The sequence below is a fragment of the Antechinus flavipes genome, chromosome 3 (genome assembly GCF_016432865.1).
Source record: "Antechinus flavipes isolate AdamAnt ecotype Samford, QLD, Australia chromosome 3, AdamAnt_v2, whole genome shotgun sequence".
Lineage (NCBI taxonomy): Eukaryota > Metazoa > Chordata > Mammalia > Dasyuromorphia > Dasyuridae > Antechinus > Antechinus flavipes.
In genome coordinates this window covers 403,229,491-403,245,323 of record NC_067400.1, presented here as the reverse complement: position 1 = coordinate 403,245,323, position 15,833 = coordinate 403,229,491, and the positions used below count along the sequence as shown (strand labels likewise).

Genomic DNA, 15,833 nt, shown 5'->3' with positions numbered 1-15,833 from the left:
ATAAGAGAGACCTTCCATCTCTGTCTTGGTTGGAGGCAGAAGAAAGCAGAGTCAGAGGCTGAAGGACAGAACCTTTGGATTTGGAGACATCCAAAGGGCTCCAAGCCTCTAAACCGGCTGTGCTTTGAGAAGAACAAACTCCAACATTTGAACTCTAACAGATGGACACTGTTTTGTACGTACTCTCAGGAGGTGAAATGGTCAAGCCTACTGTGCCTGGAGGCAAGGGATCCATAGGCTGGAGAGGAACAGATTTCACCTCTTCAGGGGGTATCTCAGTTGTCCCAGCTGCATAAAGCTCTATCCTCCCCAATTGTAATTCCTTTCTCCTATCAGGTTGCTTCCTGGCTGGTTGATTGTGTAATCCCCTTCTCCCATCATATGGCTTTTTGGCTGATTGGTCATGTCTGGGTACTGGACTTCTAGGCACTCTCTGGGTGCACCATTGGCTGCTATCATGCGCCAAGTGTTTTTTGCCTTGGGCCTGGGACTGGGCCCCTCATGTTTCCCTGAATCTGTCTACATTCTGAGGCCCAATGGAAGCCTCTATTGCATTTTGGACATGGGGTATTAGGTCTTGTTCTCCCACCCTGTTTTCTCATTCTGTCTCTATACTGACATTGAGCTTTCAGATTTCAAAAGCCAAATTCTGTAATAACATCTTAACATAAGCTGATGTAGCCCCATAAAGAGTGCAAGCCTTTTTCAGGTCTTTGAGGATTTCTATATCAAAAGGAGCATATTTTCTACTTTCTTGACCTGAAGAATTAAACTGTTGAATTACAGGAAAAATGTGGTGTTGAAATTCCAATACATCTCTCCCTTCCGCTTTGGCCTTATTTAGTCCTTTTTGCAATCTAGTCATAGGAGTGGCTGGATGCTGGGGGTGAGGTGCTGATGCTGTCACTGCCCCCCCCCACTACCCCTCCTCCCTCCATCCCTGAGGGTGGAGTTGTTGGAGAAGAGTCAATTACCTGCTCCTTAGGTGAGGCTGAAGCTGCCTCAGATTCACCTCACCCTGTGGGGATATGGTCATTAATCCGTTCATTATCTTCCTTCTTTATCTCAGGCTTCCCCATTTGGCTGTATTATATAAATAGAATGCCTTGATAGAAATTGAATGAGGACCATTTTCATTGTAATATGCGGAGAGCTGTTGCCCAATTAATGTCCAATTATCTGGAGAGATTTGCTCTTCTTCTAAGAACCAAGGGGAGGTGCGTTTTAATATACCCAGAAGTCTAGCTGTCTGTTCCCAAGTTATAAGTAGCACTTGATTTTCTATCAGTTTAAGCATGCTTTCTATAGCAACACTCCTGGGTGATGGGGTTGGGGGGGGGGGGTTTGGGAGTGGGGATGGAGAATCTTTAGCTAGCATCTGTCCCATTTCAGCCAAAAAAGGTTACTAGTTTAGTCTTTAAGAAAATAAGTTCCCGGTTTGTCTATTACAATACTCACCTAAGTTCCTGGTCACTGGAGACTTCTTCAGTGAAAGTAGGGTCCTTGGTTCCCACACTTGGGCGCTAAATGTGATGACCATGTATTTAAAATCAGCCGGAGTCAGGAATTCAGGTTAAGGGAAAAATCTTCAATCTTTATTCTCAGTAGAGGTGAAAAAGGATTGCAATAGCAATATGGGCAGCTGTGACAGGAAGGCAGCTAGCAGAGAGGGATTGGAGGTGAAGGGTGGTCGCGATAGCAATGCGAGCAGCTGTGACAAGACGCCAGCCAGCAGTCTCTCTTTCTGCTTCCCTTTCCACTCCCCTGCCTCCACCCATCAAAAACGTCATTTCCTATACAAGACATCAGGACTTGCACAAAGAGTGGGTGGGGGGGCCATTCTTTCTCCAAGCATATATATTAATAGAGTATGGTCCAATTACTATTTAACCTCATGTGCTTGGGACTTCAGTACATCGATTCAAGCCTCAGCCCATTACAGTTTTTACTTTCAGTTTTATTAATATCTCCTTTTGTTTTTAGAATGCAAAGTCTGGTATTTGTTTGGGGATTTTTAATTTGCTCTTTTTCTAACTTTTTTAGTTGCAAGCCAAATTAATTGTTCTTCTCTTTCTCTATTTTATGCAAGTAAGCATCTAGAGATAAAAAAAAATTTCTTCTTATTACTACTTTGGCTGCATCCCACAAATTTTTATATGTTGTCTGATTATTTTCATTTTCTTGGATGAAATTATTAAATATGTCTATGATTTGATGTTTTATCCATTAATTCTTTATAATGAGATTATTTAGTTTCCAAGTACATTTTGGTCTATTTTCCTCTGGCTTTTTATTTAATGTAATTTTTATTGCATCACAATCTGAAAAAAAAATGCATTTACTATTTCTGCCTTTCTGCATTTGATTTTGAGGCCTAATACAGAGTCAGTTTTTTATAGGTTCCATGAATTGTTGAGAATAAATTATACTCATTTCTGTTTCCATTCAATTTTCTTCAAAGATCTATTATACTTAAGTTTTCCAGTATCCTATTTACCTCTTTAACTTCTTTCTTATTTATTTTGTATTCAGTATATCTAGTTCTGAGAAAGAAAGGTTGAGATCTCCCACCATTATAGTTTTGCTGTCTATTTCTTCTTGCAGCTCTCTTAACTTCTCCTTTAGGAATTTCCATGCTATACCACTAAGTGCATATATATTTAGTATTGGAATTGCTTCATTATCTATGGTATTCTTTAGCAAGATATAGTGTTCTTTATCTCTTTTAATTAGATCAATTTTGCTTTTGCTGGATCTGAGATCAGGATGGCCACTCCTGCTTTTTCTACTTTATTTGAAGCATAATAGATTCTGCTCCAGCTTTTTTACCTTAACTCTCTATTTATCACTGCAATTTAAATTGTAAACAACATATTGTTTCTTTTAACAACATATTATAGTTTTCTGACTTTTAATCCAGCCTGCTAACTACTTCAGTTATATGGGAGAGTTCATCCCATTCACATTTATGATTAAAACTGCTAATTCTGTATTTCATACTTTTCTCTTTCCTTTTCCCCTTTTCCCCTTCCCCATGTTATTTATGAACATCTCTTGCCTCAAGCAACCCTCCCCCTTTAGAGTTCCTTCCCCTTTTTTATATCTTTTCCCTACTATTTCTGTTTTCCCTTCAATTTATCTACCCCTTTCCTTTTCTCCTCTCCCCTCCCACTTTTCAATAAGGTGAGTGATGTTTCTCTATAAACCAATTATGTCTAATAGTTTCTCTTTGAGCCAAATATGATGAAAGTAAGATTCACATAATGTTCATCACTCTCCCTTCTTTCCCTCAAGTATAATATGTTTCCTTTGCCTCTTCATGAAATGTAATTTCCCTCATTTTACTTCTACTTTTCCCTTTTTCTGGTATAATCATCTTTTTACCTCTAGTTTCTGTTTTATATTATAACAGTAAAATCAAATTATACATGCACTCTCTATGTATATTCATATAAGAAATACAGTTCTCAAGAGTTCTTTTTAATTTTTTTATGATTCTCTTAAGTTCTGTATTTGTAGGTCAATTTTTTTTTTTTTAGCTCTGGTCTTTTTGGCAGAAATAAATTCACCTATTTCATTGAATGCCCATCTTCTTTCCTGGAAGAAATGCTCAGTGTAGTGGGGTAAAAAAGAAAAAAAAAAAGTTTTTTTATTCTTGCCTGAATTCCAAGTCCTATTGTTTTTCAGAATATCAGATTCCAGGCCCTTCAATCTTTTAAGCTGGAAGCTGCTAGATCCTGGGTAATTTTTATTGTGGCTCCTCAGTATTTAAATTATTTTTTCCTGTCTGCTTGTAATATTTTTCCTTTGGTTTAATATTTCTGAAATTTAGTCATACTGTTCCTTGACATTTTAATTTTGGGATCTCTTTCAGGGGTGCTTGGTGTATTTTTTCAATGGCTCTTTTACCTTCTGATTGTATTACCTCAAGCCAGTTCTCTTTGATGATTTCCTGAAAAATAGTGTCTAGTGCTCTTTTTCTCATCATGGATTTCAGGGAGTCCAACAATCCTTAGACTATCTCTCCTAGATCTATTTCCAGGTCAATTGTTTTCCCAAGTAGGTATTTTACTTTTTTGGGGGTTTTGCTTGACTGATTCTTGATGTCTCATTGAGTCATTCATCTCCATTTGTTCAGTTCTGATTTTTAGTGAATTATTTTCTTCATTGACTTCTTTTTTTACTCCCTTTTGTATTTGTCCAATTGAGTTTTTAAATGTGTTTTGTTGTATGGAAATTTTTTCCATTTCACAAATTCTGTTTTCCCAAGATTTATTTCCCTTCTTCATTTCACAAATCCAGTTTTTCGAGGATTTGTTTTCTTTTTCCATTTTGTCAAGTCTATCTTTTAGTGAATTATATTCCTTATCCAAATGCTCTTGCAAAGTTTTCATTTCCTTTCCCCATTTTTCCTCCAGCTCTCTTTAAGATCTTTTAAATCTCTTCTAGGAGAGCCTTGCTAAGTGTTCAAATTCAAGGGGAAAAGGCAATATTGTAAGTTGGATATCCTGTTATGATTCACAGATTAAAGAAATTTTTCTCTATTCTTTGGTTTGCTCTGGTAACACAGATAAGAGCTTGATAATACTCTGATGTTATAGTCATATTGCTAATATATATTTTTTAAATTTCAACAGATTAAAAAAAAAAAGATCCAAAAACACGCCTGCAGAAATGAGCCATTTAATGCATCAAAATCACATTATGTTGTCTTAATTTTAAATCTTTTCAAAGTTTTACACAGTTACTTAGAATGATAAACAACAGTCATTGAACTTAAGTTTCACTATCAGTCAAACTTTTTCATTAAAATGTCGCAATATCAAAATGATGACAGCAACTTGTCCCCAAGCAATTCACAAATTTCTGGGGAAAAATAAGACAAACTCTAACACTTCTAGGACTGATAGGTTCAGTTCATCCCCCTCTACAAATATAAATGACAGGCTTTTGTTTTTGTTTTACAATTTAGTGAATGGTCTTTCAAAGCTCCTGTGGTTGTAAAATTTATCAGCTTGTCATCAACATTTAGATAAGCTTCTCTGAACTTAGTAAAGCTGCTTTTCGTAGGAAAGACATAGTCATTAAAAAATGCTGGAATTTATTGCCAGTTTCATAAACCTTGCAGATTCATAGTGCAAAAAATGGACTTGAAAACTTATGATCTACTCTATGGCTGAATGAGACATTGGAGAAATAGGTTAATTAAGGAAAACATAGGAAAAGTACATAAGAATATAAGATTCTCCTCACTCACAGATTAAATCTGACATCATAATCCATATGATTGTATGGAATTAATTGAATTTACTATAGAATTTTATTAATATTGGTTTGGTCATTTGTGACTGCTCATGACTTAATTTTTTTTTGTTTGTTTTGTTTTGTTTTACAAAAATACAGGAGTGATTTGCCATTTCTTTCCCCAACTCATTTTACAAATGAGAAAACAGGTAAACAAGATTAAGTGACTTGCCCAGGGTGTCATAATTTGTAAATGTCTGAGATAAGTTTTGAACTCTGAAAAATGAGTCTTCTTGACTCCAGTACTAGTACACTATCTCCTCTACCATCTAGCTGCCCAATACATAAATAAATAATATAAATAAGTTCCTGGAATGAATAAAATGACCAACTTTTTGGATTGTATTTTCTTTCTAAAGCTGAAAGTTAGGTAAAGCTAAACTATCACTTCTCAGAATCTGAGGAAAAATGAAATGGAAAAGCAAAGGATACCTATGAATTTCAATCACTGTGAAAGAAAAGGACACAACTGAATTCTCTAAAGAGGCAGAATATATTCAAGTGGGTATTCTAGGATATAAATGAGGTGATTTTAAAATCATTTTTGGAGTTAGAACAATATTACTCATCTTGTTAAGTGACTTCCCTGAACCTATACTCGGGCCCTGTAGGATTTTATTTTTCTCCATTATCATGCTAGGACCAGTCCCACACAACTAGATATCTTCTGAAAAGAGAATTAGGTATTTTATAGAGGGTATAGTAATTTGATTCTGTGAGTAGCACATATATTTGCAAGACTTAAGAAGTTTCAGGGAAAGTCTAATGTAAAGAAATACTGAGCTCACATTGAGATCACATAGCAATAAAGTAAAACAGTTTTATTGTGGAGAGCTATTCATAATTCAAAGGGCAATTGTAGGAAATGATAGAAATAGTTCCTTTGGTTCTTCAGACAAAATTGGGCAACACACTATGGTGCTGGAAGAAATGGGACACCCTCCCTCCAAACTAGTAAATTCTAGAAGTTTTTATAAGGCTCTTCCCTAGTTCTAGATAAACCAGTCATTAGGAGTAAAGAAGTGGTTGGCTAAACATGATGCTGATTTATTCTTAAAAAAAAAAAAAAAAAAGAGGGGGAATGCCCCTGAAGACCATAATCAGCACTGTCAGCAATTCTTAGATAACCCTTTTCTGGCATTGACCTCAAACTCAAACCAAGCTAAATTCAACTGGTATTATTCTAGTAAAACTTTACAAAGATCATTAGCTACATAATTGTTTGCACATAGCAAACATCCAATAAATGTTGGTTTTTAATTTATTTGGTAATATCTGAAAATAAAGAAAAGTACTATAATTAGGAAGATCGCATTAGAGGAAAAATTTTTTTTAAAAAGTGGTTAATGACCATTAATCTAGTCAAAGTGCCTAGAATGACCCGGTATATCTTGACTGATGAAGGCAATTAACTGTGTGGTGTGGAGGCACTTGTTGCAGTTCAAATTTGAATTGAGAATCACTATAGATATCTAGGTTCTGATGTGATAAATGAAAATAAGCAGTGATTACATATTTTATTTTTTACAAGTGAAAAAACACTTCTGAAATGCCTTACTTACATTTATATGCTACACTTGTGATACCTACCCTCTACAATATTTTTCTTTGAGGTAACACTTGGTCTTTTTTTTTTTTTTTTGAAATGAGATTTAAATTTCACTTTTATGTTCTAATTACAAAAGACAGAATAGATTTGAAAGCACTATTTATGTTTATGGAGAAAATCCTGTTGTTTTCTCAATTATGTTTTTTTTTTTAACTTAGAATTGAGTCAAGACAGTTATCTAAATTTCAAATAAAAGTACATCTTTTCCCTCTATATAGTTCACAGGACCTTTGTGATTCTTGAATGATAGAAAAACAATTAAAAATAACCTTTTTTTTTTTTAAAGGGGGTATTACATGAAGGCATTTTTTTAAGTTCAATGTTTTTAGGGTCACTTGGATATATTAGATTATTTAAAGTACTGTATTGCCTATGTCTCTTTGTAGAGATACATTGTCTTTCCTAGATTGTTTGTATCAGAAACAACTGGATTTTTCATAATTAAGACTATTATTTAGTACTGATAATGTATACAATATGTTTAGAATTCCAAAATGACACAGTACCAGCCCTTAAGATGGGATGGGAACAAATTTTTTAATGTTAGCATATATAGCAAGCTTTGTATTTTGAAAGTTATTTTCGTTCTTTACACATCATATCACTGTATAATGCTCATTATGCTCATTTTTCAGTAACTATAAAACAGCCTGATGTTGGAATCCTTACAAAGTATAAAGTCATTAGAATTGATAGAGACAATAATTATCTAATTTAGCATGGTTCAGTATGATTGATCTGATCTTACAAGGAGATGTTATGGGCCAGAAGAAACAAGGTACTAAGTGAAAAAATGTTTCACTCTTAGAATAGAAACAATGTTTGTGTTCACACCTTTAGAGAGCTTTAGAGAGTAATTTATGAATTCCCAACTCCCTTAATCCCTGCCTCCAGAAGGAGTAGTCAACCTTTGGGAGATTATATATATATATATAAGCTTTTAGAGCTTCAAGTTAGTTACTTCAGAACATTGCCAGGGGTCGGAGAGGAGCACTCTGGGAAGAAGTCCACAAGCCCTCTTTCGGAGACAAGACAGATTCATTCCAACTTTCACCTTGGTGCTGGCTGGAGATATTTTGGAATGGTGGCTGTCCTCCTGCACTTCCCCCACTGAGACCAAGGCTGGTCTAAAAGGCTTTCCAGAAAGCTGCCCAGCCCCAGGCAAGGAGACAAAAGAGATTCATTCCATCTTCCACCTTGGTGCTGGCTGGAGGCTGAAGAAAGCAGAGGCAGAAGCAAAGGACAAAGCTGCAAGAGCTCTTAGAACCAAGAAGAGAGAGAGGCTTCTAAGAAAACTAACCTGGCTATATTGAAGGACACAATAAAAGATTTGAACTTTTAGCACCTGGCTGCATTGGGGTGATTATTGATCTGAACTGAAAACTAAGGTTGCCTCCAGAAAACCTCCCCAAGAAACCTGCTCTCAGAGAGAACCATTATATTTTAAAGAAGAACACCACAGCCTAATATAGTAGAAACAGCTCTAGATTTAAAAAGAAAAGAATGAGATTTGAATGTAGGATTGACCAATAATATTACCACAAGTTATGTAACCTTTCTGGTGCCAATTTCATTATAAAATTAAGATTAAATGTTCTATTAGGTTTTCTTCTGACAATATATATCATAAGGTAACACCAAGTCTTCCTGACATAAATGTTCATTCTCTATTCACTATGCCATTCTGCCTCTACCAATACCTAAAATAAGTTTACAACATCAATTTCCCAATGGGGAAATCAATTATTATTCCAAAATATTTTCCTGTGTTTTGTTTTATTTTTTCTTTGTTTTTTTGAAGAGAAACAAATTGGAAATATATATTTAAAGTTATAAATTTATAGATGGCAAATGAAACTACATTAGTATAACATAATTTCTGCATAATTTTCTCAATTACCACTTATATTAAAATTTAGAATGCTCAGAAAGAGGCTGGTGCATGTACTTTTAAGTCTAATATATACTTATTATTATTCTATACTTGGTTTTAAAAGTTTGAAGAGTTGTTTTCCTAATGCTATATAATTCAAGCCCCCACTGTTATGATTTAGTCAGCTTTAGTTGTTTTGAAAGACATATGAATAGTAGAAATATAAGATAAATAAATTAAGAACAGTTGGCATAAAAAAAAAAAACCTCCAACCCTTTAGAGCTATGACACATTCCCATATAGAAAATAGAATAGACTGGGCTTAACTTTAGAAAACAATGTTGACAAAGCAGTAAAAATACTTCAAAATCCTTTCATTAGAGTCCTCAAGATAGTTCTCTTATTAGTGCTATAATTTTGCATTCTTTATATACTTATATTCTTTGTAGATCATTTAATCTCTCTTTGGCTCCTCTTGTATGCAGTGTTTTTTTTTTTAATATTTATATCTTGTTTCAGTGGATTGCTCATTTCAAAAATAATATGAACATTAATGAAAAATGTAGATAGTAGTGATTGAATGGGCTAAGCATCTGAGAGTAGCACAAAGTGTCTAATATTGAGTGTACCTATGTAAAGACTGGTTCAACCAATGAAATATAAGAATAGGCCATCAAAAATGAAAAAAGTTTTGCTGAAGAACATATTTTATATGATAGACAACCTAGTACTGAGGGTAGTACAAAGGTTAATATAAAAATTAGAGTCACATACTTCTTGTTGTAGGGCCTGTGGACCCAGAACTAATTCACAAAGTACACAATTTAAGGACCAAGGATAAAGTCAGCTACTACACTATCATTTAGAGAATTTTACTTGGATGAGAGAAGATGAGACAACTATAGTCTTAGGGAGTTGAATATAGTTTAAACACCATGTGGAAATAGACATTTGAGATAAATTCCTATGTCTGTCACCAAGAGCACTAACTAACTAACAAATCAGTTCTTTCTGCTGCAGTTTTTTTTTTTTTATCTGTAAAATGAAGGAATTGTATTAATTTTTTTTCTAATTTTGTATCATCATATCTATGCAGTATATATAATTTATCTTCCTTGTGTTGTCTTTCTTCAGAAGGAATTTCCTTCTGCTTTAATTGAACAACTAATTTTATTTTTTATTTCCTAATCTAATAATTATCTCCAAAGTATTACAGCAGATGTAAGAGAAATATATATTTATTATTTAGTAAGTAATCATGACTATCATTGAACATCTCAGACCTTTAATTTATATTTAAATGAAAGCATGCAATTATTCTAGAATTTAATCCAAATGACAATGTATTTTATAAAAATAAATTTTTGTGAAAAAGTCACTGAACATTTTACTTCTTACTGTTTTTTCTCTCTTCCTCTCTAAACCATTCCTATAGACTTGGAGTCAGTCCAAAAACAAGTCTCTTCTCCATTCTACCATCACAAATCTCCAAGATTAAGGTGCAGTAGGTGTGAACAACGAAGGCTTAAAACTTTGATATTCTTGAAAGAGAAATGAATTAAACAAGAATATAGTCTATGTAGTTATCTTAATTGAGGGATTGAAAACTGTAGTAGAATATATTTATGTGGAAATACAAGGAATAAAAATATGCCAGAGGAAAAATATAATTCACCATGCAAATTGCCCAGTTTTGCTTATAAATTTCACTTTAAAAAATCCTAACATTCCCTCTTTCTCAGTCTGTAGATATTCTACCAAGACCATGGGCACAGTACAACAAAATTAATATCCACAAAAGGGAAAAATTCAATGACTCATCTTTTGTTTCTCAAAAACAATCAAATATTTTGGTGCCTTACTCAAAACCCTGAAAAACTATTGAATTGAATTGAATTCAATATGTGTAAATATCAATCTAACTATCATATATTGAATGTCTCTATGATAAGATCCAGTAATTAATTATTATGCTTTTTGTTCTCCCCTCCATAAATTTTTATTTGTTTTCTTTTGAGCTACTATAATGATATACAGGCATAGAATATTTTTGCCAGGGAGAACCAGACTCTATTTACTTTGAGCAAGATCCAGCCTTTCCAAACAAAAAAAAAACGTGATAAACTTAAGATATATCTATAGCTATAGCTATAGCTATCTATCTATCTATCTATCTATCTATCTATCTATCTATCTACATAGATAGATAGATAGATAGATAAACTTAAGATATTTATATATATATATATATATATATATGTAGATAGATACACATACACACACACACATATGTATATGAGGAGAAGAGGAGGAGTCAATTAATTATTAAAGAAAACAAAATGGATTGGTGAGAAGGAGTATTATTGGCAGAGAATGAGATGAACAACAGATTTATCCTCTGTGAAGCCATTTAGTACTCATGTACTCTAAACTAAATATGGTTTTATCACTACAACACACAAGAAATAATGACACTGCATTTTCCACACCAAACTGTCTTTTCCCATGATATAGTCATTCAAAGCATTTTTTGGAATTATCGAACAAGACATTATCTATTTGAATAATTTTTGACTTTCAACAAATGTTTTAAACATTTTTAAAGAATGAAGGAATGATAAGGAAGTGAATATTAATTTGATTAGGTATATTGAGTTAATGGATAATAACTTTTTGTGGATTTTTATTTGGACTATTTTTTGTTATTTAATACTCACTAAAAATAATTTGTAAAAGCAGTAGAAAGTTATCTATAGAAATCATAGATTTAAAGAGAAGAAAACCATAATGAATATCATTTCCATAGATTAAATGACAGCTAGAACACCCAATTAGTATAGACTTAATTACAGTTTGATATGTGTGAATTAAGTTCATTGAAGCTAGGTAAAAGTCACTCATTAAGTTACATGAAGTGCCAACCTAATAATATGAGATACTATTCTAATTTTTTTTAAATTATTTTTTAAAAATTAAAAATTAAAAAAATTAAAAAACGTAAAAAATATTTAATTTTTTTTAAATTATTAAAATTATTTTTTAAAATTTAAAAAAAATAAAAATTATTTTAAAATTTAAAAAATTAAAGATTAAAAATTATTTTAAAAATAAAAGATATTTTAAAAATTAAAATTATTTAAAATTTTAAGAATTTAAAATTTAAAAAAATTTAAAATTTCATAATATCACCTCTCATTAGTGACTATGCATTTAGATGTGGGGGGTAGGGGGAAATTGAGAGGGAGAGCATTAAAATGTGGTCTTGAAATAAAGGGAAACATTAAGCTGGAGAAATGATGTTTTTTGAGTGGTAGGTAGAACTACAACATTGCTATAGAAGATAAAGTAGAAGATATTTAGCGAAAAAGAATATCTTAATAAAATGATATTTTCTTCTTGGATGAATTTAATATAGGTGAATTTAGAATTTACTCTAAAGTGAAGGAATTGTCCTAATTATTTTTCAATATATATGGTTTCCTTAAATGTTTTCTTTATTATTTCAAACTGTCTTTCCACAAAGTTAAAATAACATCAGCTTAGTTTTTTTTTCCTTCATAAGCAAAAAAAAAAAAAAAAAAAAAAAAAAGTGTTATCAGCCATTTAGCATCAAGTAAAACAAAACTAAATGTGAGCAAATAGATTTTTCATTATTTCAAGTAGTTGCTCTATCCTTAGTTGTCTCTCATTTTGGGGTGTTATTGTTTTTGGTTTTTAATTTTTAGTTTAGAGATGTGGCAAAATATATTCTCATTTTTCAGCAAAATCTAGAACAATTATTTTTTTTTAATATCATCATGAAAAGATTTGAAATCTAAATGAATAATCAATTATGCATGAGTGAAGGTGAGATTTTTCTTGAATGATTCAGGATTGAAAATACTTAGTCTTCAAGAAAATTCTATTCTTTATTATACCACTTCAGATCTGTTTAAGGATCTCTGGTGCACATTGAAGTTGCTAGGATTTAAAAGTGGAAACTTATTATTGAAGACAGAAATGTGCACAACTGAATGGATTCTGCAGTCCCCACAATTCCCTCTCTGCTCCTCTAAAGGAGAATTATCTCAATTGAGTACTTCTAGGCCTATCCTTATTTCAATATTATTTTCATCTTTCTACCCTTTCATTATTTTCATGTTGACCTTAAGCCTTCTTTAGTAAGAAAGGCAACAAGGGTTTATTAGCACTTATTATGAAAAAGGGAAAGAGAAAAAAATACTTCTTTATGTAGACACTTTATCTTTATTCTTTTTTTTCACAAAATATATATATATATATAACTAAAATATTGAACTCAATGTCCATTTCAATCCAACTAAAATAAGAAGGAGATCTAAAGTGTTTTCTCCTTTGTGGGATCTTTTTCTCTAGGATTATGCTGAGAAGGAAAACACAATAACAAAGGCTTTAGAAGACCTAAAGGCCAACTTCTACTGTGAACTATGTGACAAACAATATTATAAACACCAGGAGTTTGACAATCATATTAATTCATATGACCATGCTCACAAGCAGGTAAGTGATGGATATAAAACACTCAAATAAATATTCTAAAAGTGTTTGATATTTCAAAGCATCAGTAGTAATTTATTTGTTTTGCCTATACTTTTTAGGGTATATACACGCATGCACATACACCAAATTTGTGTGTTTGTCCCTTTCTTTGATAGCAAATCTTGAGGAAAGGTTTGTAAAAAGTAAAATTTCAATTTGGGATAATTTTTAGTAAAAAAAACTTAAGAAAGAATGGAAGGGGATGCTTAAAAGAATAGCCAACAAAAACAACACCAAAAAAGATTGCAATGCTTCCATAGTGAAGATACATTTCATAAACACTGGTATTCTGAAAATAATTTGTCATTGGGGTGAGGATGCTACATTTTCATAAATCCAATAATTTTTAAAATGTATCTAATCAGTCATATTTGCCCAATGAAAATTGGTTTTCACCATGTTTTTCATTTAAAAAGTCTTATATGAGCATTACTTTTGAAAAATGAAAGAAAAATAACTCAGAATTCTAAAAACATCCAAAATACTTTAGTTTTATGATGTCTAAATATATGCAATATTTATTATCATTTTATATCAATTTGCTCTTTCCTTTTATTTGTAAATGACCATATTAAATTTAGTATCAATGCTAAATGATGATATCCTTTAGATTATGTTTTAAAACAATGTTTGTGATTAATGAAAACTGACTAAAAGATACATTTTTAGCAATATTTAGTTAGTCGATTCCAACACAAATTCCTTTTAGGATTTTATTCTTTGAAATTATAGTTGTCCTTGTTTATTGTATATGACCCTACTTCTTACCTCCTGAAAATACCCAATCAATTATTAAGTCCTACAGATTATAACTCCAGAACATATCAAAATTCTACCCCCTTCTCTTTTATCTACCTGGCTACCATACTACTTCAAGTCCTCATTTACTGGCCTATTACATTAGCCTATTAATTAGTCTTCTTATTTTTAATCTCTCCCAGATCTAATACAGTCCCCCATAGACCTATAAAAATGATAACCCTAATGCATAGATCTAAACCATGTCATTTCCTTGCTCAATAGACTCTACAATTTCCTCCTTATAGCACTGATTACAATCTTTTCCAGATACTGATTTTCAAAACCTGGCTCTAACTTTTTGGTTGTTGTTCAGTCATTTTTAACTTTTTTCTGACCCCATTTGCAATTTTCTTGAGAAAGATATTGGAATGCTTTGCCATTTCCTTCTCCATGATATTTTACAGATAAGGAAACCTAGTCAAAAAGGTTTGATTATTTTCCCAGAATCATATAACTAGTATCTATAGTCAGATTTGAACTCAAAAAGATGGGTCTACTTTATTCCTAGCTGCATCAACTAACTGTCCTAATCAACTCCAAAATAATCATTTCTCCAACAACTATCATCAAGGATAAAAATATTTATTCTAAGGAAACATGCCTTCTTTTAACCTATATTGTATTCATCTAAGTCAATGGTTTCTAGATCAACAAAATCCATTGTTTATGACATTAAAGCTATTTCTTTGTTTTTGCTTATGCATGTATGACTTTAGTAATACTTTAAACAATCTATATATAATATAGATTTGAGCCAACTAACCATGATCTTTAAACATGATAATATAGTGAGGATAATCTATTATTACAAAACTGTCAGGAATGATTACTCAGTTAAAAATTATATCCCAGATGTTTTGGTAACTATTATTATAGCATGGCTATAGATTCCTTTTCACTTAAAGTTACATAGAAAGTTAAAAAGTAAGGGGAAAAGACTTTCCAAAGACTCACTAGATATCTCTTCATTTCTTGTTTTAGATAGTAAACATTTACTGAATTTCTATATAATTTAAGATACTCCTATAAGGAGAACTTCCCTAGCTCCAACTTAGAAAAAATAAGCTTTGTTTTTATTTCTTGATTACAAAAAAAAAAAAAAAAAAAAACAAAAAAAACAAAAAAAACCCCACACCATTTTCCTTATTTCAGGAACATTATTGTAATCTTTCAGAATGTCACTATTATTCAATTCATCTTTAATTAGTATGTTTAAAAGTCTATAGTATTACATATTCATTACTCACTTCGTGTCCCATCTGTATGTCTAGGTCTATTTGCTCCAAAGAATACCAGATTTTAATGTGCAGAAAGTGCACAAATTATTCTATCAACCCTTAAATGGTTTATAATTATACTTTATTTAAAAGTCTACAGAGAGATAGCATCTTATTCACACACACACACACACACACACACACACACACACACAAACAAACAAACATCCTATTAGAGACAAATAAATTACACTTTAGTTGGAGACTATTTTTTAAGCTATGCATACCTTAATACTTAATTTGCGATAAAAATGCCTTCAGGAAATAACATAAAATGAAGAGTCAGAAATGAGACACATTTATTGGAAAGGGGAAAGATGCATTGAAAGTAAAACTACACTTCTGTTGTACTTCATTATATTTTAACATTTTCAAGAATTGTAAACAGTATCTATTTCAAATATTCTATTGA

At 31.9% G+C, this 15,833-nt stretch overlaps 1 protein-coding gene across 1 annotated transcript in view; it reads left to right on the top strand.

The window, feature by feature from the left end:
* ZNF804A (zinc finger protein 804A) overlaps positions 1 to 15,833 on the top strand; it is a 513,927-nt gene that overhangs the window by 373,558 nt on the left and 124,536 nt on the right. Inside the window, exon 2 of the mRNA XM_051986066.1 lies at positions 13,161 to 13,304. Coding sequence (XP_051842026.1) covers positions 13,161 to 13,304 — 144 coding nt within the window. The remainder of the gene's footprint in view (positions 1 to 13,160; positions 13,305 to 15,833) is intronic.